Source organism: Eulemur rufifrons, chromosome 7 (assembly GCF_041146395.1).
Source record: "Eulemur rufifrons isolate Redbay chromosome 7, OSU_ERuf_1, whole genome shotgun sequence".
In the NCBI taxonomy this organism is placed as follows: Eukaryota; Metazoa; Chordata; class Mammalia; order Primates; family Lemuridae; genus Eulemur; species Eulemur rufifrons.
The window spans coordinates 154,249,363-154,272,215 of record NC_090989.1 but is presented as its reverse complement, the minus strand read 5'-3'; the positions used below and the strand labels follow the sequence as shown (position 1 = coordinate 154,272,215).

Sequence of the window (22,853 nt, the reverse complement as noted above, 5' to 3'; positions counted from 1 at the left end):
GTCATTGCTCCAAATACTTGTGACCATATCAGCTAGGATTTGCACATCACAAAAAAGACATTCTTACCTAACTTTATCCTCACTGTTCAGGGGAGGGCATTATGTCCAGACAGCCCTTATTACTGCTTGTGGAAGGGAGGAGTTGGTTTCTAGGCAGGTGGTGGTTTCTAGAAGGTGACCTCTTACTATTCATTCCCAGCACCCTGCTCTTCAGCAGCAGGGCCAATCCTGTCCTGAGTTACTTCCCACCTGAAAATACCATCTTAGAGCCAAATCTGTGGTAAGTTGTCAGTTCTTATACAAACAAAATAAAGGTTCCTGTTTTTTAATAGAAACCCTTAAGTAGCTTTGATCTCATGAACAGTTTTTTATTATATTTTATACTTTAATCAGCAGATCATTGAATGCCAGCCAAAGATAGTCACCCTATTTCTGCAGCCTAAAGCATCAAGCATTCTGGACACAGAGTTGCAAGGTGTTATTGACTTTTTTTGGTGTGGTCATTACTAACTTTGCGAGTGAGACTATACCAGGAAGAGTGTGGAGCTTTCTTGTTGACTGTAGGATAGTATCTCTGTCTGTTATCAAAGCGTGGCACTAGAGACAAGGTAGACTTCATATCCAAGTCAGGGTGACCTTAGTCATTTTTTACTGTTGTGATTGGCTTTGAGAGGTTGCGGCAGACACAGATACTGTGTGTGCTCCCTTCAGGGGAATTTTCCTGGCTTTGTAGATCAAAGGGCAAGGGCTGGCCCTGACATGCTTGGTATACTTGCCCCCTGTGAACGATAAGCACTAAGAGCGGACATCTTGGCCATGGCACTCTGAGTTTCTGGAAGCATTTTACATAAATGTTTTCATATATGAAAGGGCCAACTATAATATGGTGATACTAGGAAGTTATATACTTAAAATTGGAGGCTTTGGAAAGACAGATAGCAAATATTACCTAGGGTATTTCGGTTCTAAAGAGGGGAAGCTGGGATGTCAGACTCCAAAAATATCCCTAGGAAATCAGGCAGAAGCAGCTTCAGGGTGACATACTTTGGTAGTCTGTTGTTTAAAGGCACGTCATTGAAATTCTGAGTATGGAACATATCCTAGTCTAAGTAGTATTCCACATTGAAGCCATTTTCAGTATTTCTGTGCTCAGCCTGTGGTAGTTTGATTGGAATTTTAGTTTTCTGATTCTTCACTGCTCTGTAATCAATCTTAATCAATCTATCTTTCTTTCTTTTCTTTCTTTCTTTTTGTTTTTTTGCAAGTTTCTTATCTGCAGAATACTATGAAAAAGTCATTGCTGGGTATGGTGGCTCACAAGTGTAATCCCAGTGACATCCTAGGGACGTAGGAAGCTGAGGCAGGAGGATTGCTTAAGGCAGGAGTTCAAGACCAGCCTGGGCAATACAGTGAGACTTCATCTCTAAAAAAGCCCAAAAAAAATAAAATAAAATAAAAAATTAGCCAATATGGTGGCATGCACCTATAGTCCCAGCCACTTGAGAGGCAGAGGCAGGAGAATCACTTGAGCCTAGGAGTTCAAGGCTACAGTGAGGGATGATGGTGCCACTGCACTCCAGCCTGGGCGATACGGTAAAACCCTGTCTCTCAAGAAAAACAAAAAGCCAGTCAGGCACTGTGGCTCATGCCTGTAATTCTAGCACTCTGGGAGGCTGAGGCAGGAGGATCACTTGAGCCCAGGAGTTTGAGGTTGCTGTGAGCTAGGCTGACGCCACAGCACTCTAGCCTGGGCAACAGAGCAAGACTCTGTCTCAAAAAAAAAAAAAAACCCATGGGGGGGGGGGCAAGGGTGATATACATAACCTAAACTTTTGTACCCCTACAATATGCTGAAATAAAAAAAAAAAAAAAAAAAACCCATTGCCTAAAGAATTGGTTGATCAGAGAGTGCCAAGGAGTCAGGTTTTTTTAGCAGTATTCTTGGGAGACATGCCCCTTTCCTTGGGCTTTTTTCCTTGTATGCATGTCCTTGCCACACTAAATGCAGCTGGGAATATAGCTCGAGGTGGAATATGCCAAGGCAGAAGTGATCCCTGCCCTGAAGGAACTTATACTTCATGAAAGAGTATGAGTCAAACACACAAATAGAACTGCTACCTCTCTCACATAGGGCTGGACGCCTGGTAAAAAGTAGTTGTATAATACGAAGGACCGAGAGAGGCCCAGTGCCCCACTTGGAAGCAACACCTGATTTGGGGGATAGGTGATACAGGCCCAGAAATGTTTTAGAACAGAAGGTAACATTTGAAACTGGCAGGTGGGATTTTTTAATTTTTTTTTCTTTTCTGGGGAAAGGGAAGAGATTTTCAGAGAAAGCATCCCTTTGAGCCGAAGTAGAGGAAATGTACAAGGCCTGTTAATGGAACCAAGTGTGTGATACGGAATATTGAGAAGGTGGGAAGAGAAAACAGTTTGCTGTTAGAATTTTATAGGACCCTAAAGGCCAGGCTGAAGTATTCTTTGACCTAATTTTGTCATTGAGAACCTTCCAAAGGCCTGTGAGCAAAGACATGATGAGCTAGAGCCCAACCATCGGAATGGGGTATTTAACTGTGGCAGGTAGGATAGAAGGGAATTGAGGAGACCAGTTGGATTTTTGCTTTTGTCCAGGTAGACAGTATTGAGAACTTGAACTAAACCGATGGCTATGGAAATGCATAGAAGATAGTGGTAGGAGTGAGATCTGTAAAGTGGTAGAATTCCTCAGAACCTGATGGTAGTCAAGATGTGCAGAACAAAGGAAGCAAGAGAATCATTTAGGGTTTCTACAGTGAGTGAGTTGAACACGTTAGGAGTGTAAATTTGTTTTCACCACCAATTGGGGAAACTGAGAAGAGAAGACTTGACCAGGATTGGGATGATGTCTTGGAAATACTGAGTTTTGAGGTAAAGGTGAAGCACAAAGTTGAGATATGACAGGAGTTTGGGAAAAGGGACTGGACCAGAGATAGGTTTTGGAGTCATGGCTATAGAAGTGATACTTGAAGAACTGAAATCCCCAGAGATAGGTAGAATGTTAGAAGGGTTAGGAAGATAACCTGAGGGGTAATGATTAGGTGTCTAGGTTGTAGCGAAGGAGAGAGAAAACTTAGAAATCAGCACATCAGTGTATTTTGTCAGGGAGGTCCAAGGATAGGAAGGTTAAGTTGCAACCAAAAAAAAAATCAAGAATCAGGACTTTGTTTTAAGAAGGTAGGTCTTTGATGATTCTTGAGAAAGTGTCAGTAGATGTTTGGGCAGAAGGCAAATTGGAAGAATTTGAGGAAGTGAGTAGGTATGAAGCAGCGTAAATGTATACCTTTTCTTTGAAATGGGCCAGAAAGAGGAAGGTAACTAGAGGAAAGCATAGATGTGGGGAGACTTACTATTTTAAAATAGAGGTCCCCTATACATTATAGTAGACTGAGAGGAGGGAGCCAGAAGGGGGAGACATAGGGGGTGGGGTGCCACAGAGCTATACTATATGGGTTGAAAAGTGCTAGAGGACCTAAGTGAGGCAAGGCCTAAGTAGGTGGCAGAGTGTCCATAGTAGTAGTAACTGCCATTCACCAAGTGCCTGTGATGCCAGACCCCATGAGAGAGATGCTTGCTGAGATCCCCACAACACCCTTAGAGGAGTGCTGTGCTGGAGGGGTAGGGTTTTGGGCATCTGAGAGTCAGTGAGCTGGCTGCCCATGTGTATGTTGAGTACAAAGTATGGGGTTACATGGGCCACTGCACATAGCCTCTCTATTGCTTTTCTTGGGCACCCATTTTGAAATTATTTTTTCATATGGGTGGGAAATATATTACATTATTGGTTGTTTTTTGTTTTCTTTGTTAACGGTAACCACTTAATGTAACTTGCTGATATTTGGTCCACAGCGAGAACATGTTTTTTCCCCTTGAGATTTGGGGAAAGACAGGCCTTATAATACAGCAGAGAACATAACTTGGAGTAGGTATTTTCTGTGCTTTTTCAGCACCGTGAATGACTTGAGCAAGGATGGCACAGTAACTTAAAGATTTTGAACTTAAAATCATTAAGAACTTTTAGGCCAGGCACTGTGGCTCATGCCTGTAATCCTAGCACTCTGGGAGACTGAGGTAGGAGCATCACTTGAGCTCAGGAGTTCAAGACCAGCCCGAGCAAGAGCAAGACCCCATCTCTACAAAAAAGTAGAAAAATTAGCTGGGCGTGCTGGCATGTGCCTGTAGTCTTAGCTACTTGGGAAGCTGCCGCAGGAGGATCTTTCGAGCCCAGAAGTTTGAGGTTGCAGTGAGCTGAGTTCGCCACTTCACTCTAGCCTGGGTAACAGAGTGAGATTCTGTCTCAAAAAAAAGAAATATAGTTATTTGTGTACTGTTACATGTGACTTAGGTAGATATGTTATAACTGACTTGTCGGAGAAATAAACCTCTACTCGGAGCTCTTAAGAATTATTTCTGAGACTGAACCTAGCCTAGAAAATGACACGTCTGGCAGAGAGCGCAGCCAGATTTCCTTTCTTTAGCTGGCAAACCAAGTACTTGAAAACATGCTGTATTATAGCAAAGTACAGAGAAAAGATAATTTTGTAAAAGTTTTTCCTAGGTTGTTTCAGTTAAAAAATAGCAAGTTCGATTTTCTGATGTTTGTACTTTTTACTTCTTGTCAGTATCTCTGGGTATATGGCCAGACTCCTAGCATCTCAGAAATCACCTTATAATTGTAGGCTTTTATTTTGTCCTACAGTCACTTGTAATTTCTCTGTCACCGTTATTGGCTGAAAATTATACATTTTTCCTGGGCCAAAGATTCCCCATGAGATACTTTTCTAGGGCCTTTTTAGTTGGTCCCTGGCATTTTGACTTTTTGTACCTTTTTGTTTTATTTATTTTATTTTATTTTTTATTTTTACTTGTACTTTAATGGATGTAAAACTTTGTCTGTTTAATCACATTAGATTGAGAGAAATTATTTCTTGAAAGTTGAGTGTCTTCTAGGAAAGGTGGTATTCAAATATCATAGCCTTATCTTGAACCAGGGAATTCCTGATGAATTTTGTTTGTATCCTGTAAGGTCCTGGTTAGTTGACTTTGGACACAAACCAGTACAAGTTAGGCCTGACGAGAAGTGTAAAGTATATTAAATCTTGACATGAATTTGGGAGCATGAGAAAAGCAAAAATTGGTTTATGGGTCAGGCGCAGTGGCTCATCCCTGCAATTCTAGCACTCTGAGAGATCAAAGCAGGGGGATCACATGAATTCAGGAGTACAAGACCAGCCCGAGCAAAAGCAACACCCTGTCTCTACCAAAAATGGAAAAAATTAGCTGGGCATGATGGCACGCACCTGTAGTCCCAGGTACTTGGGGGGCTGAGGCAGGAGGATCGCTTGAGCCCAGGAGTTTGAGGTTGCGGTGAGCTATGATGACACCACTGCACTCTAGCCAGTGTGAGACTCTGTCTCCAAAAAAAAAAATTTTTTGTTTTGTTTTATGAATCCTACCAAGATGTTAGCAGTTAGACTGAAGACTAAAGATAGAGGAAAGACTTCTTTAAATAAACCCATTAGTGTCTGTGCCCTGGATTATTTCATAAGAGACCAAAAATGATCTTTCTTCTTTCTCATTTCTGGTTTGTTTTTTGTTGTTGTTTTTGTTTTTGAGATGGTGTCACTCTGTCGCCCAGCTGGAGTGCAGTGAATGACAGCTCATTGTAACCTCCAACTCCTGGACTCAAGCGATCCTTCTAGCTCAGCTCCCCAAGGAATGGGACTATAGGCATCCACCACATTGCCTGGCTAATTTTTTTAATTGTCCGGAGAGACAGAGTCTTGTTATGTTGCCCAGGCTGGTCTCAAACTCATGGCCTCAAGCAGTCCTCCTACCTCAACCTCCCAAAGTGCTGCAATTACAGGCAGTAGCCATCATAGCCAGCTACAGCTAAATTTCTTGTGTTTACTGGACTAAATTTTTTTTTTTTTTTGAGACAGAGTCTCGCTCTGTTGCCTTGGGTAGATTGCAGTGGTGTCATCATAGCTCATTGCATTCTCCAACTCCCGGGTTCAAGCAATCCTCCTGCCTCAGCCTCCCCAGTACCTGGGACTACAGGTGCACGCCACCATACCCAGCTAATTTTTCTATTTTTAGTAGAGATGGGGGTCTCACTCTTGTTGAGGCTGGTCTCAAACTCCTGAGCTCAAATATTACTCCCGCCTCGGCCTCCCAGAGTGCTAGGATTACAGGTCTGAGCCACTGCACCTGGCCTAAAATAATTTTTAATTTTCTTCATGTACCCCAGTGGATTGTCTTATCCACTCCAGTTGAGGAACATTCCCTTTAGATGATATGGCTTTGTCAAAATTAGTGTATATTGTTTCTTCTTCTTCTTCTTCTTCTTCTTTTTTTTTTTTTTTTAGGCTAGTCAGGTGAAGCAGTGGGAGTGGAAAAGGAATCTATAACTAGTTGTGATCAATTAGTTTGTAAACACCACTGCATTCAGACCAGCCATGTATATTGTTTAGGATTAGTTTGACTACAGGTAACAGAGACCTGAAAAATACCACCTTAAACAAGACATTTATTTCTCATTCATGTAAAAGAAGTGTGGAAGTAGGAAGTCTGGGGCTGAAATGATGGCTCCCAAGATCATTGGGGATCCAGGCTCCTTTTATTAATACCTTTTGTTCTTCCAACTCCAGGTTGGGGCATTCATCCTCACATTCCAGGATGGCTCCTTAGAAACCAGCCCTAACTTCAGGTTTAAGCAGCAGGAAAGGAGAAAGGGGATGAAGAAGCATGTGACTTCACTTTAAGAAAGACTTCCTGGAAGTCCCACAACTGATTCACATCTCATGGGCTAGAAGTTGATCATGTCTGTAAGGGAAGCTAGGAAATTATAGTCTGCAACAACGTATAGCTAAAAATTGGAGTACTGTCTGAGAGGGAGAGAGGAGATTTGGGATGTTCGCACCACCAGAGTCTACTAGATAGAAGAAATCTGCAGATCTTTCTGTTTTTATTTTTTCTTGGTAACAGCTTTATTGAACTATAACCCACATACCTTATAATTCACCCCATTAAAGTTTGAATGATAGTATATTCATAGAGTTGTATAATCATCTATCACAATAATTCTGGAAAAATCTCATCAGCCCAAAAATAAACCCCACTATTCCATTAGCAGTCACTCCCCTCCCAGCTCCCTGCTCTAGGCACTCACCAATCTACTTTCTGTCTCTGGACATTTCACATAAATGAAATCATACAACATATTGTTCTTTGTGACTGGCTTCTTTCACTTACATAATGTTTTCTAATATCATCCATGTTATAGCATGTATCAGTACTTTATTCTAATATTCCATTGTATGGATATACTGTATTTTATCCATTCATCAGTTGTTGGACATTTGAGTTGTTTACACTTTTTGACTATTATAAATAATCCTGCTATGAACATTCATGTACGTTTTTATGTATACATATGCTTTCATTTCTCATTAGCTATATATCTGGAGGTAGAATTGCTGGTTCATATCTACTGAGATCCTTTACCCATTTTTGAATTGGATTATTTGTCTCTTTTATTGTTAAATTGTAAGAATTTTTTATATAGTCTGGATTTCAGTCAACATTTTCAATGCAGCCTCATAAGAGCCTGAGCACCCAACTAAGCTGCTTTTTTGTTGTTGAGTTGTAAGAGTTCTTTATACATTCTAGATGAGTCCTTTATTGCTGCGGGGGGGGGGCAGGGGGAGGCACAGAGCTGGAGGTGAGCAGCAGCAAGTGAGCAAAGCTTCATCTGTATTTACAGCCTCCACTCCCCATGGCTCACATCACCACCTGAGTGCTGTGCACCTCCCCCCCACCCCATGGAAAAATTGTCTTCCATGAAACTGGTCCCTGATTCGGGGACCACCACTTAGATATGTTATTATGTTATTTACAAGTATTTTCTCTTGTGCATTGTCTCCATTTTCTTGATAGTATCCTTTTTAAGCACAGAAGTTTTAAATTTTTATGAAATCCAGTTTTATCAGTTTTTCCTGGTTGCCAGTGATGAATATGTTACTCACACAAGCCAAAAGGTGGAAGCAGCCCAAGTGTTCTGACAGATGGGCAGATAAACAAAATGTGGTATATACCCACAATGGAATATTATTCAGCCTTCAAAAGGAAGAAAATTCTGACACATCTACAAAATGGATAATTTTTGAAGACATGCTGAGTAAAATAAGACAGTCATAAAAGAACAAATACTGTATGATTCCACTTATGTGAGGCACCTAAAATAGTCAGATTCCTAGAGACAGAAAGTGGAATGTTCGTTGTCAAGGGCCGAGGGGGGGAGATGGGGAATTATTTAATGGGTACAGAGTTTCAGTTTTGGATGATGAAAAATTCTGGACATGGGTGGTAGTGATGGTTTTGCAACATTGTCAGTGTACTTAATGCCACTGAACTGTATGCATAAACTGGTTAAAATGTACTTGTAATCCCAGTGCTTTGGGAGTCCAAGGCTGGAGGATTGCTTGAGGCCAGGAGTTTAAGACCAGCCTGGGCAACATAGCGAGACCCCTGTCTCTACAAAAAAATATGTATACTTTATAACACTTTTAAAAATTTTATAGTTTTAGCTCTTACATTTAGGCCTATAATCCATGTTGAGTTAATTTTTGTATATGATGTGAGCTAGGGGTCTCACTTGATTCTTGCATGTATCTGTTCACTGAAAACACTACTTTTTTCTTCATTGGGTTTTGGCACCCATTTCGAAAATCACTTGATGATAAATGATGAGAGCTTGATTCTGGATTCTCAATTCTATTCATTTTTTTTTATTTTATTTTTTTTGTTTTATTTCTACTTTATCTAGTTTCTATTCATTTTTTTGTACATATTTCTGTCCTTACGCCAGCACCACACTGTCCCCTGTCTTGATTACTTTAGCCTGATACAAAGTGTCACTCTGTCACCTGGGCAAAAGTACAGTGGTGTCATTATAGCTCACTGCAACCTCCAACTCCTGGGCTTCAACAGTCCTGCCTCAGCCTCCCAAGTACCTGGGAATACAGGCATGTGGCACCATGCGAGCTAATTTTTGTATTTTTTTGTAGAGACGGCCTCCCTCTTGCTCAGGCTTGTCTTGAACTCCTGGCCTCAAGCAATCTTCCCACCTTGGCCTCCCAAAGTGCTAGGATTATAGGCATGGCCACCTCGCCTGGTCTATAAGTATTCTTTTTGATGCTGTTGTAAATGAAATTATTTTCATTTCATTTTTACATTGTTCATTGTAAGGTTATGGAAATACAATTAATTTTTTTATACTCATCTTATATCTTGAAACCTTGCTGAACTTGTTTATTCCAAAAGTTTTTAAATGAATTCCTTAGGATTTCCCACATAAAAGATTATGTCATGTACTAATTGAGATAGTTTTACTTTTTGCTTTTATTTCATTTTCTTACCTAATTGTTGCCCTGGACAAGAACCTCAAATGGCATATTGGATAGAAGTGGCAAGACCCAGGCCAGGCATGGTGGCTCACGCTTATAATCCTGCCTTTTTGGGCAGGGCTGGTCTTTGACTTTTTTTGGGTGGTCTCACTGAGGTCAGTTCCTGGCTCATCTTCCCCACTGCCTTCTGCTTCTGAAAGCTACTTTTACCTTCTTCCTGATGCTCCATTTCTTCCTCATCTTCTCCTGGCACACAAATGAAAAACAGTATGTATATAATGTGCCACCACGTCAATTTTAAAAATTTTATTTAATACCTAATTGTGGGCCAAGCATGGCGGCTCACACCTGTAATCCTGGTGCTTTGGGAGGCAGAAGCAGGAGGATTGCTTGAGCCCAGGAGTTGGAGGCTACAGTGAGCTACGGTAATGGCACTGCACTCTACCCAAGGCAATAGAGTGAGTGAGACTCTGTCTCAAAAAACAAAAGTGGCAAGAACAGACATCCTTGTCTTGTTCCTGATCTTAGGGGGAATACTTTTTCAGTCTTTCACCATTAAGCCTAATGTTAGTTATTATTTTTGGTATATAACCTTTTGGTGCCAAGTGAAACGGTGTACTAGAATTTTGAGTTTGGGCTTGTGCTGCATGGTTATAAAAGTGTGTATCATAGCCTGAGGTTTGTCTTCTTGTGCATTTCAGATAACATCTATGTTCTATTTTTCAGCCATGGCTGCCATCAGGAAGAAACTGGTGATTGTTGGTGATGGAGCTTGTGGCAAGACATGCTTGCTCATAGTCTTCAGCAAGGACCAGTTCCCAGAGGTGTATGTGCCCACGGTGTTTGAGAACTATGTGGCAGATATCGAGGTGGATGGAAAGCAGGTACTCCTTCTATAACAACTGGTACCATTTTGCATGTCATAGAACCTGTAGGGAATTAGGGTTGTTTTGCCTCTTCAGTATATAATATAACAAAATGTTGGAAAGAATAATAAATTCTCACCCTGCTGTTTCAGTCCAACTTTGTTCATCTTTTTTTTCATTTTTTTTTTTTTTATTTCACCATATTATGGGAGTACAAAAGTTTAGGTTATGTATATTGCCCTTGCACCCCCCCAACTTTGTTCATTTTTAACTGCGACTCATCCAGACTTTGTCCACATTCGTATGTATTTCACACAGGGCCCCCTTAGCATATGTGCTCTTTTTAAGTTTATTTATGTTTGAAAATTTGTTTGTTGCCACATAGATAATGCTCAAATGAACCTCTTTGCATGATTGTACTTTTTAAAGAAACTTCTGTCAGGGTGTTTCATCAAATGCCCAAGTATAAGATTACTAATTGAAAAGGTCCTTATGGATTATGCTTCTCAAAGGATTATACAGATCTGACTCTACCAACAGTGTGACATTTAAACATCATCCTCACTTAAATTTAGTAGAAAAAAATTTTTTTTTACTTTAATGTAAAACAGCCTTCCACAGTTGTTTTAATTTCCTGTCATTGATGGTGTTTCCCCATTTCTGTCTTGAAAGCCCTCTGGCAAGACTAGAGCAAAGCTGTTGTGGAATTGGAATATATGTTTTTATCTTCTGTACCCTTTTGTTGTCAAAATAATGCCTTACTTGGCCTTTTATATCTTTTGAAGAGGAATATAATTCCCATTGTAAATGAGTCAGCTGAAAGAAAAAACCCTGAAACAAGTTGTTCTTCAGCACACTCAGTCACATGTCTCATATGCTGCTAACCATACTTTAGCTTCTATAATTCCATCTCATTTCTCCCTTCTTGCTTTCCTGCTTTACCTACTGGGTCCCAGGGTCACCTAGTCCCAAGGTAACAGTTCTGGCACTATGTGTGGAAAGTGGGTTGGGCCACCTGCTTAGAATTCCAGGGTCCCTCATAGTAGGGCTTCTTTATAATTTTTTTTTTCTATTTTTAGTAGAGACAGGGTCTCGCTCTTGCTCACACTGGTCTCAAACTCCTGCCCTCAAGCGATCTTCCCGCCTCAGCCTCCCAGAGTGCTAGGACATAGTAGGGCATCTTGATAGTTCTGTGACCATCAGTAAGCTGTCTGACCTTTGAGCCTTCATATATAAAATGGTGGCTGGAGCCTGTAGTCCCAGCTACTCAGGATGCTCAGGTAGGAGGATCACTTGAGGCCAGGAATTTGAGGCTATCCTGAGCAGCATAGCAAGATCTTGTCTCTACAAAATAATTAAATTGTCCAGTATGGTGATGTGAGCCTGTAGTCCCAGCTACTCAGGAGGCTGAGGCAGGAGGATTGCTTAAGCCCAGGACTTGCAGTGAGCTATGATGACACCACTGCAAAAACAAAAAAAAACCCTGTCTCACACGAAAACCCCATTTTACAGGTGACATCAGGGTTCTATGAAGGAATTAAAAGTGTTTGGAAGCACCAGAGCACTTTATAAATTGGAATGAATAATATGCTCAAAACCCTCTTTTATAGTTTATAGTCTGTTTTATTCAAACGCAAAATGTGCCACGATGATTGCTCCCAGGCCATTAGGAACCCCAAGGCACCTTTCTGGGCCAAATATAGAAGAAAAAAATACAATAAATACCAGGCCTAACTAACAGAATTTTGGGTCCCATCCTGAAGGTGGCCCACCAATGCAGAGTGTTGCCAGTTCAACCTCAGTTCTCTGCATGGATGCTTAGATTCCGGTGTTTCTGTGGTCCTGATAGGTAGACTGGTTTTGTGTGGAGACAGGGCTCAGAAGTGAAAACTACGTGGAAATGTGCTGAGATCTTTGTGAACAGTGTTAAATAATAGCCCTCTTGTCATACATAGATCCATTGGCTTGGGGAAAGCAAGGTCAGGTTAATATTTTCTTAGCTTATTTCTCAAAAGCCTTGCGAATGTTGGACAATGTTCAAGGGGACCTGTGTCCAGAGTCTAGGCCTCAGTTTACCCTCCTACCGCAGGAGGGTGAGCAAGTGTGAAAAGCAATACCCTCCTACTTCATATGATGCAGTCTTCAGCCATTCAGACAGTTCTTGAGCAATAAAGGCAGAGCCAGAGGCCTTTTCTGTCAGCTCAGGCCTTAACCTAACACCCAGCATGGTGTCTTTTCTTACCCACCAACTCAAATATAGGATTGCCCCATCTTCCAACATGAGAGCAGAGTAAGGAGACAAAGTAAGGAAATGGTTGACTGAGAGAATGTATTAAGAAAAGTTACTTAGTCTAATATTTCCCTCACTTGCCTTCTATACCTGTGGAATGTTATTAATACTTACAGTTTGATTTCTCCTTTTGTCTATCTACTTTCTTTCCTAGTAGAATGTTATTTATAATTAAACACTGCTTATAAGCTACAAGGTTATTTTGGACTTGTCATTTTGAATTATGGCACTTTGTTCAGTTCTAGTATCTTTTTATAGAATTTTCAATTTTTAGAAGTTTCAAACTAAAATAATTTAAACACACCCTTCACGTTCAGGCTTGATTCTCATAAAAGTGAACACTCCTGTGTTTTACTGTTTTGCATAGTCTGCCATTTGAATGTACTGTGGTGTCACTTTTTCTAAAAGTGGGTAGTAGGATTAATCTTGCACTCTTGTGGTTATTTTTCCCATTACAGGTAGAATTGGCTTTGTGGGACACAGCTGGGCAGGAAGATTATGACCGCCTAAGGCCCCTCTCCTACCCAGACACTGATGTTATACTGATGTGTTTCTCCATCGACAGCCCTGATAGTTTAGGTGAGTGGCCCTGCAGTCTAATGTCTGTTATTGCCTGTGTACATGGCTGACATCTGCTGTGTTAGGGCATCTGGTTTTGGGGCATCAAGTGGCTGAAAAGCAGACATGAGCTTCAGAGAAGGAGTCATCAGTGGCCAGAGTCTTAGAGCCCTGGGACTGTAAAGCGTGGTCCCTGGGTCCCTTTTCAGCCTAGGCCTCACATAGCTATGGTGTTTAAAATGTGTTTATCTTATTGGGCACAGTGGTGCACACCTGCAGTCCCAGCTACTTGAGAGGCTAAAGCAGAAATATCACTTCACCTCCGGAGATGAAGTATAGCTTGAGCAACAGGACAAGCCTTCATCTCTAAAAAATTAATCTTTTAAAAAATTTGGGCCAGGTGTAGTGGCTTGACACCTGTAATCCTAGTACTCTGGGAGGCCAAGGCAGGCGGATCGTTTGAGCTCAGGAGTTTGAGACCAGCCTGAGCAAGAGCAAGGCCCCATGTCTACTAAAAATAGAAAGAAATTAGTTGGACAACTAAAAATATACAGAAAAAATTAGCTGGGCATGGTGGCTCATGCCTGTAGTCCCAGCTACTTGGGAGGCTGAGGCAGAGAATTGCTTGAGCCCAGGAATTTGAGGTTGCTGTGAGCTAGGCTGATGCCATGGCACTCTAGTTCAGGCAACAGAGTGAGACTCTGTCTCAAAAAAACAAACAAAAAAAAAAAAAACATTGTATCCACCTTGTAAAGTAGGTGCATTCCAAATACTGAGCCATCTCTTGGACTAAGATTTGGAGAAAGCTTTTTTGGTTGCCCAAATCTTCTATCAGTACTTTATATTTAGTCTGCTGCCTCCCAACATCTAGACTGGTAATTTGCTGTTTCCCAATAGTGTTTTTAAAGCCCCATCTTAGACCTTTTCTAAAGTATCTTAGCTGGCTGGGTGCAGTGGCTCACGCCTATAATCCTACCATTTTAGGAGGCTGAGGCAGGAGAATCATTTGAGGCCAGGAGCTCAAGACATCCTGAGCAACATAGCAATACCTTGTCTATACAAAAAAAAAATATTTTAAATTGTCCAGCATGGTGGTATGAGCCTGTAGTCCCAGCTATTCAGGAGGCTGAGGAAGGAGGATCACTTGAGCCCAGGAGTTTAAGGTTGCAGTGAACTATGATGATGCCACTGCACTCTAGCTAGGGCAACAGAGTGAGACTCTATCTCAAAAAATATTAAAAAATAATAAAGTATTTTATCTAATAAAGAGAGACTTGAACCTGAGCATTTCACTAACTAGCCCAGGTAGCCTCATGTTTTAGAAGCCACCGTCCAAAAAGACTGAATAATGCTGACCTCTCACTCTATAAAACAAGGCTTAAAACAGAACTTGCTTCAGTTTATGCTGAAGATATGTCTCACTTGGTGCTGCAGCACCTTCTGTCATGACAGGTCAGCAGTTGAGCCAAGGATGTTGTCATCATTCACAACCTTTGAGGGCCTGCTCGTGGCCTGGGCTCGTGCAGGACATTTAGAATTAAGAATGACTGTGTTATAGTTATGGTTGTCCCCACCTTAATGATGATACTGGGGTTGCTGTAAAACATTGAGCCACGTGCTCAAGGTCATGCAGCCCAAGGAGCCAAGCTGAGATTGAGCCCCTCTATAACAGTGTGCCCGAGGATTGAGATGAAACAGGTATTCCCTGCCATTGTTTCACTTTGGTCATTTTCAGCAGTTATGATTTAATTTTGGTTTTCAGACTAATCTGGCTTCATTTTGGGAGCTGCTGGAAGGCCCTGTAGGCTGGGGCAAAGCTTTAGACCACAGAGAAAATGGAGCCATTTGACACTCTGCCTTCAGACACACATATAAATAACTTCACTTAAATCCCATGGGAATGAGGAAGGCTGTGTGCCCTGTGCCCCCATCATCCAGGGATAAAAATACCTTCAGAGCAAAAGATTTTTCCTTTTCAGTCTTACTTTTTTATTTTAAGAACCTATCTGGTCTTGAAGGAGGTCCTTGGCTTTTGACCTGTGCCTGTTTACTAGCTAGACTTGTTTCTTCCTGGGCCCTACCCCAGAGGGCAGGCCCTGGGGAAGAGAGCAAAAGTAGAAAGTAATAGGCAGAGAGAAATTGGTTTTCCTTTCTAATGTACAAACACACCTGGGAATTAGGGTCTGTTTGCTGGACAGTGTTGCACTCTTACTGGACATCATTGCAGGAGAGTTTAATAGATGGGTGGGGCCCTTTTGCTGAGCTGACTGAGCTAGCTTAGTTTTACTATGGGCCTTTTAAAAGTTCCAGTTATCTTGGCTAGGGAGTAGGGGCAGAATCTCACTAGTAGTTTGTCACAATAAAATGTGTCATGGAAAGTCAAAAGTCTCTATCAAGAAAGTGAAAATAAAAAGAAAGTGAAAATCTAATGTCAAGCTAATGCTGGGCTTTGTTTTGTTTTTACCTGCCTGGATGTTAGACCATGGCACTGGGTGTAGGACAAGAATCAGAATCTGTGTGTGGAAATTTCAGCCCTGCTGCTAGCCAACACTGTGACAATAGACAGTTTACATTTTGGAACTTGTACTGTCTCACTTGGCAGTTGGTCTAGAGTCTAGATTCTAATCAATACCTGGGGTCAGCAAACTTCTTTGTAAAAGGCCAGATAGTAAATATTTTAGGCTTTGCTGGCCATATGGTTTCTTTTACAACTATTTAAGTTTGCCACAACTGCTCACCTCTGCCTCTGTAGCATGAAGCAGCCATAGAAAATATGTAAATGAATGAGATTGGCTATGTTCCAGTAAAACTTGACTTATAAAAATAGACTCCAGGCAAGATTTTATTTGCTAACCCCTGATCTAGATAAGGATTCCTTTTCTCTAGCTTTCTAGAATTCCCAAAGTCTCCCCAAAATTCTTACTGTAAATCCATGTAAAATGATGTGTCCTGATGTAATCAGATTACCTTGGAGGTGAGGTGGAAGAGGTTATAGATGCATATGTCACTGAATTAAAAAGTAAAAAACTGGCTGGGCATGGTAGCTCATGATTGTAATCCTAGCACTCTGGGAGGCCAAGGCAGAAAGATCACTTGAGATCAGGAGCTGGAGACCAGCCTGAGCAAGAGAAGACCCTGTCTCTACTAAAAATAAAATTAGCTGGGCTTGGTGGCATGCACCTGTAGTCCCAGCTACTTGGGAGGCTGAGGCAGGAGGATGGCTTGAGCCCAGGAGCTATGATGATGCCACTGCACTCTAGCTGGGGCAACAGAGCAAGGCTCTGTCTCCCAAAAAAATAAATAAAATAAAATATTATCTTGAAAGTTACTCATCGAAAGTGAAGATAAGAGGTAAGACAGGCAATTCGTTCTAATTCTACACGCCCCAAATTCCAGGGGTGGAGTGGAAATAACAGTAAATCCAATATACTTTTGGGGTGGGGGTGGGGGTGGGGGGCAGTCTCGCTCTGTTGCCCTGGGTAAAGGCATATGCCTGTAGTCCCAGCTACTTGGGAGGCTGCGGCAGGAGTATCGCTTGAGTCCACAGTCTCACTGAACCAGGTGGCCTTTGAGTGGAGACCTGAAGGAGGTGGTGGAGGCCCATGCAGATATCTAAGAAAAGAGCTTTTCAGGCAGGGGAAATGGCAGGCAAAAAGTTATTGAAGCAGGAGGAAGGAAGGAATCAGAGCAACTTTAGCAGAGGGGTTGTCGGTGAGGATTGCAGATCTGTGTGATTGGCGGGGACCTCTCTTTTCATCATGATAAGATGGGAGCTCTTGGAAGGTCTGAATAAGGGACCGGTGTAATCTCACCTTTAAAGGGATCACTATGGCAGCTGAACTGAAAACTAACCATAGGATGCTGGGGTGAGGGCAAGGTTCAATGCTGAGGCTGTTTAACTTCACAGTTAGATGTTGTGCTGGCCCTTCTCTCTTTATTATTGCCTTGAGGACTGGGACACTGCACTTCTTTGGGAACCTCATTATTCCAGAATAAGGCTTTGAGTTTCAAGTTGTCACATTAGGGATATAATTGACCGTGTAGCTCCTACAGCAAAGAAGGGGTTCAGTATCCTCCTTGTGTGCTAAAGAGTAGATAGGTAAATTATAAGAGATTTTCCTGACTTTGTTCATGCACCTTCTTTACCTGATACAGTCTTACAGCCAGAAGACAGAGCATCTTTCCATATTCTAAGTAACCCCTGCCTTTTGGTAATTTGTCTTGAAGTCAGAGAATGAATAGTGCTTCTAAAATACATCTCAAATAACAGTACCATTTGAATGACTGTCATACTGAGCACTTTGTAGGCATTGACTTAAAATAACCCTGTGTAAGGTAAGTATTAGAATCCCCTTTTTAGAAATCATCCCTGACACTGAGATGACCAAGGTGGCATGGGGAGGTTAAATTTGGGCCTCTCATCCACCATGATCTATGCACAACTTTTCCAAGTTAGTACAGGGTTGGCAAGAACCTACAGCTGCTTATCTTTTGCTTATTTTCAAGTCACTCTTGAGCCATTTGAAATACCAGTAACCCACAGGGGGGAGGTCATGCTAAGGGCCCATGAGCAAGGTAGAAAGAGAACATGTGGACCCTTGGCCAGTTGCTGCCCCAGAATGGGGACCCTTTCAGTAATCTAGGGTCAGAATCATCTGCCAGCAGTGACGGCCTGTAGGGAGCCTGCATGGTGGTGCAGGTGGTACCATTGTAGAGCCACTCTGTATTCTGGATCCTTTGCTCCTCCAAAGCCCTTACTTGGGCCCCACTTCCAGAGGAGTTGAGCAACACTTTTGATGGGACTGAGAAAAGCTGGTGGTTCTATGTTTAAGGGAAGGAGGTTAAAGTTTGCCTTTCTCTGTGGTTTTAAAACTAATGGTATTCAATTAAATATTGAGCATTCTTCTGAAGCAACACAGGAATAGTGTTTGCAATTTAACTAGGGCTCTTGGAGAGTCTTCAAGATGGAATTATATGTCTCTCCAAATTCTGTGCATTTTTCTTTCAGAAAACATCCCAGAAAAATGGACCCCAGAAGTCAAGCATTTCTGTCCCAATGTGCCCATCATCCTGGTTGGGAACAAGAAGGATCTTCGGAATGATGAGCATACAAGGCGGGAGCTAGCCAAAATGAAGCAGGCATGGTCTGGGGCAGGGCTGTGTCTTCTTCCTGCAGCACTCTTGAACCAGGGCCCCAAGATTAAAGATTGGAGGAGCTTAGCAGAAGCCTTCACAGGCCAAGTTTTAGAGGCGTAAAAGCCCGTCTGTATCCACCTGGCTCTCACTGACAAGAATCTGCACAGAGGATCCTTAAAACCCCTTGGTCTGTGAGATGGAATGTCTCTTATGAGGTAGTCCTGTGCCCCCAAGGACTGCCAGCCTGACAAGGAACCATCCCAGCAGTAGTCAATGTTTCAGATACAGGAACTCTATCAGATTCTTGATTTCTTTCTCCAGTTATTACCTTGGTACATGTGAAGCCAAATATAAATTAGTGGCAGTTGAAAGATCTCTTCCTGAAGGCAATGAGTCCAGACAGAAAACCCTAATTCCTTTATAAAAGTTATCAGGGAGGTGGCATCTTGGCTTCTCAAAAGCCAGGTGGCCTAATGGCAGGACTTCTTCACTGCTGCAGGAGTGTTGAGGTCTTCATTGCTGAGACTTGAAACCCAGGTTCTCTTACTGAGGTTTCCTCTGTCCAAATGTCAAGGACAGGCTTTATTTCCTTCCTCGAGCATTCCGTCCTCTGTGAGGCTAACAAAGACCCAAGAGCTTGCCCTGGATCAGTAGCGCGAGTAATTTTGCCCTTGATACCTTCCTTAACCTTCCAGGGTGCCTCTGACCTCTTCCCTATTTTTCTCTACTTCCCAAAGAAGATCATGTTTAATAGATACTTTATATTTGAGGATGGGAGGTAATCAGTGCATATTCGTTTCAGAATCTCATAAAACAGAGCTCAAATCTGGGAGTTTGGCAGCTTTTAAAAGAAGTCTTTTAGCTGAATTTGAATACACCTATTTCCTACATGTATATAACACTATTTGAAAGCACTTTTTTCTCTTTGCTAGGAGCCTGTAAAACCTGAAGAAGGCAGAGATATGGCGAACAGGATTGGCGCTTTTGGGTACATGGAGTGTTCAGCAAAGACCAAAGATGGAGTGAGGGAGGTTTTTGAAATGGCTACGAGAGCTGCTCTGCAAGCCAGACGTGGAAAGAAAAAATCTGGGTGCCTTGTCTTGTGAAACCTTGCTGCAAGCACAGCCCTTATGCGGTTAATTTTGAAGTGCTGTTTATTAATCTTAGTGTATGATGACTGGCCTTTTTCATTTATCTATAATTTACCTAAGATTACAAATCAGAAGTCATCTTGCTACCAGTATTTAGAAGCCAACCATGATTATTAATGATGTCCAACCCGTCTGGCCCGCCAGGGTCCTTCTGACACTGCTCTAACACCCCTTTTCTGCACTCCCACCTGACACACCAGGCGCTAATTCAAGGAATTTCTTAATAACTTCTTGCTTCTTTCTAGAAAGAGAAACAGTTGGTAACTTTTGTGAATTAGGCTGTAACTACTTTATAACTAACATGTCCTGCCTATCATCTGTCAGCTGCAAGGTACTCTGGTGAGTCACCACTTCAGAGCTTTACTCCTTAACAGATTTCATTGGCATAGCTCTGGGGTGAGCAGCCAGTTTTTTGAAAATGTGCTCAGCCAGAAAGGCCCAAGTCCATGCAGCTGTGGCAGAGTTACAGTTCTGTGGTTTCATGTTAGTTACCTTATAGTTACTGTGTAATTAGTGCCACTTAATGTATGTTACCAAAAATAAATATATCTACCCCCAGACTAGATGTAGTATTTTTTGTATAATTGGATTTCCTAATACTGATATTTGTCATCCCCGAAGAAAGTGTATTGGTTTTTTAAAAAAGAAAGTGTATTTGGAAATAAAGTCAGATGGAAAATTCATTTTTAAAATTCCCGTTTTGTCACTTTCTCTGATAAAAGATGGCCATATCACCCCTTTTCAGCCCCACATCTCCCAGTACCCCTCTCTAGAACTGGGCTAATAGGAATTGGTTTCACGCCTGAGGCAATTAGGCACTTTGGAAGGTGGCATAACCTGTCTTACCTGGACTGCAGCATCTGGCTCTAATTCACAGTGCTCCTTTCTTCTCACTGTATCCAGGTTCCCTCCCAGAGGAGCCACCAGTTGTCATGTGCGGCACTCAGTTTCCCTCTTCTCCTCCAGCTGACTAAACTTTTTCTGTACCAGTTAATTTTTCCAACTACTAATAGAATAAAGGCAGTTTTCTAAACTTCTGTATCCTGGTGTTTGTGTTGCTCTCTCCAGGGCTGGGGGCAGGAGGATGGAAGGACTCAGCCCTCCTGGCCTAGCTCACCCTGGAGAGGTTCCTTCAGGGTGCTAGGTACCAGCTTGGGCCCCACCCCCCACTCACCCAGCACTAACCACCTCCTGTGCCACATTCAAGTTGTGAGTCGGGGGTAGGGTGGGAATGCAGCCTGTTGAGATGAAGGGTCATTCTGCAGCCGAGTTTCCTTGGCCCTGGCGTGCTATTGGGCTCCACTCCAGGAGGCTGGGGCTCCTGGGCACTATGCTATTAGAAAACCTGCTTAAGGGCGGTGCCGCTCTGGGGCCAGAGAGAGAGGAGGGAGACCTGAGGCCTGGAGTCCTGGCCATCCCCAGCCAGTGTCCTAGGCTGGAGCCCACACCCTAATTGAGGAAGCTTTGGAAAAGAATCCAGGGCCCACTCCCCAACAAGGACCTGGCCCTTGGCGGGGTAACCCGGAAGGCTGCTGCCTGGCTGGCGCTAAATTGACTGTGCCTGACCTGACGTGTCCGCGGTTCCTCCCGGCTTGGGTGGAGCCCGCGTTCCACCCTGGCGCGCTCCCCAGCTTGTACCCAGGCTGAAGGAGGGGCCAAGCCCTCCGGGGAGGGAGAAGGCCGGATGAGGCGGGACCCTTAGATCCGGAAAAGTGCCTGCTCCACGTGACCTTACCGCGGAGCAGTTAAAAGGAGGCACCGCCTGGGCCACTTAGCTGCCCTGGTCCGAAGTTCTTCCCTTGCTTCTCGAACACCCACAGCATGTGTGCTGCTCGGCTAGCGGCGGCGACCCAGTCCGTATACGCCTTCTCAGCGCGCCCGCTGGCTGGCGGGGAGCCCGTGAGCCTGGGCTCCCTGCGGGGCAAGGTGCTGCTCATCGAGAATGTGGCGTCCCTCTGAGGCACCACGATCCGGGACTACACCCAGATGAATGAGCTGCAGCGGCGCCTCGGGCCCCGGGGCCTGGTCGTGCTGGGCTTCCCGTGCAACCAGTTTGGGCATCAGGTGCGCCAGGCGGGGTGGGGCGAGGGTGGGCGTGCAGTCGTGGTCGGGGGCGCAGGCGGGTCGTGCGCCCGGCCCGGCAGCCGTGGCACCGTGCGCTGAGAGGCGGGCCACCGGCTGGCTTCCCTTCCCGTACTCCTAGCGGCTGGAATTTCGGTCCGCCCTGAGCTTGTACAAAGAGGACAACATCCTGGTGACTCATCGAAAAACTCCCTTGTTTGTGGTTAGAATGTTTTCCTCCCCTCGCGGCCCCGGGACCTAGCTGCTCTTCTCTTCCGTAGGAGAACGCCAAGAACGAAGAGATCCTGAATTCTCTCAAGTACGTCCGACCCGGCGGCGGGTTCGAGCCCAATTTCACTCTCTTCGAGAAGTGCGAGGTGAATGGTGCGCATGCGCACCCGCTCTTTGCCTTCCTTCGGGAAGCCCTGCCAGCGCCCAGCGACGACGCCACTGCACTCATGGCTGACCCCAAGTTCATCATCTGGTCTCCGGTGTGCCGCAACGACATTGCATGGAATTTTGAGAAGTTCCTGGTGGGTCCTGACGGTGTGCCCGTGCGCAGGTACAGCCGTCGCTTTCCGACCATAGACATCGAGCCAGACATTGAAGCCCTGCTGTCCTAGGGCACCCTTCCTACCCCCGCTGCCTGGCAGTAGCAGCGCTGCTCTCTGGGGGGTTTCATTCTTGATGGTGTTCCCTCTAAACCTGCATGGAGGAACACCTGATGTCAGGAAAATCCCCCGAGATGGGCGCTGGTGCTGTCCCTCCCAGCCTCCCCTCTGCCAGACCAAGGCGAGCTTCCTCATTAATAAAGTACTGGGTGTCATCAGAACTGTGTGTATGTCGTGTGTCAGTATCTACTGGGGGTGGGATGGGAGCTTAGTCCCCTCTTCCCCCTTATCCTAGCCAAGTTTGAACTTCCTGTCCTTTTGTCTGCAGCGTGTGGGATCCACTCTTTCCTGTGTGGGAAATCTGGCTCCTATCCCTGGGTTTCTCCCTCTGCCAGGACATGTGATAGAGTCATCCCAAGGCTCTGTTACAACAAAGTTCTTACTCCTTAAAAGAAGACAAAAGGCAAGGATTGACTGCCTAACCCAAATAGTAGGCCTCTCCTTGCTGAGTATTTGCTGGTCATTGAAATGACCTTCACAAAATAATACAGGCCCTCACTCATTATTTGGAGTCTGCTGCCTCCCCAAGTGTTAGACCCATACAAGCCCATTTTACACAGTTAGAAACTGACGCAATGTTACAAGTTCTTTCCCATTACTTTGCTACATCTTTATATATTGCTATCCAGTGCTTATATCTGCTCTGATGCTGTTCTTTTTTTTTTTTTTTTTTTTCC

At 43.5% G+C, this 22,853-nt stretch overlaps 2 protein-coding genes across 8 annotated transcripts in view; both read left to right on the top strand.

Annotated features, from left to right (window-relative positions):
* The window catches only part of RHOA (ras homolog family member A), a 46,710-nt gene extending 26,233 nt beyond the window's left edge, over positions 1-20,477 (top strand). Inside the window, exons 2-5 of one of the 6 annotated variants that reach the window (XM_069475690.1) lie at positions 10,268-10,327; positions 13,058-13,178; positions 18,166-18,296; positions 19,226-20,477. In XM_069475690.1, the coding sequence (XP_069331791.1) occupies positions 13,145-13,178; positions 18,166-18,296; positions 19,226-19,399 (339 nt within the window). In that variant the 5' untranslated portion in view covers positions 10,268-10,327; positions 13,058-13,144 and the 3' untranslated portion in view covers positions 19,400-20,477. Of the gene's footprint in view, positions 1-10,169; positions 10,328-13,057; positions 13,179-18,165; positions 18,297-19,225 lie in introns of all 6 variants that reach the window. The other 5 variants (XM_069475689.1, XM_069475688.1, XM_069475687.1 and 2 more) reach the window with 5 other exon arrangements.
* A 650-nt stretch (positions 20,478-21,127) lies between these two features.
* GPX1 (glutathione peroxidase 1) lies at positions 21,128-22,331 on the top strand. Of its 2 annotated transcripts, none has more exons than XM_069473636.1 (2): positions 21,128-21,370; positions 21,787-22,331. In XM_069473636.1, the coding sequence occupies exons 1-2, from the start codon at positions 21,266-21,268 to the stop codon at positions 22,126-22,128; spliced, it is 447 nt and encodes a 148-aa protein (XP_069329737.1). In that variant the 5' UTR covers positions 21,128-21,265; the 3' UTR covers positions 22,129-22,331. The 2 variants fall into 2 exon arrangements, with proteins under 2 accessions (XP_069329737.1, XP_069329736.1); XM_069473635.1 differs by having other exon boundaries at positions 21,130-21,508.
* Positions 22,332-22,853: the final 522 nt, after the last annotated feature.

Excerpts from the sequence above, each read along its gene's own strand:
- GPX1 (XM_069473636.1), top strand. The coding sequence starts at position 21,266 with ATGTGTGCTGCTCGGCTAGCGGCGGCGACCCAGTCCGTATACGCCTTC. Across the intron at positions 21,371-21,786 it reads TGGGCTCCCTGCGGGGCAAG|GAGAACGCCAAGAACGAAGA; the intron begins GTGCTGCTCATC and ends TCTCTTCCGTAG.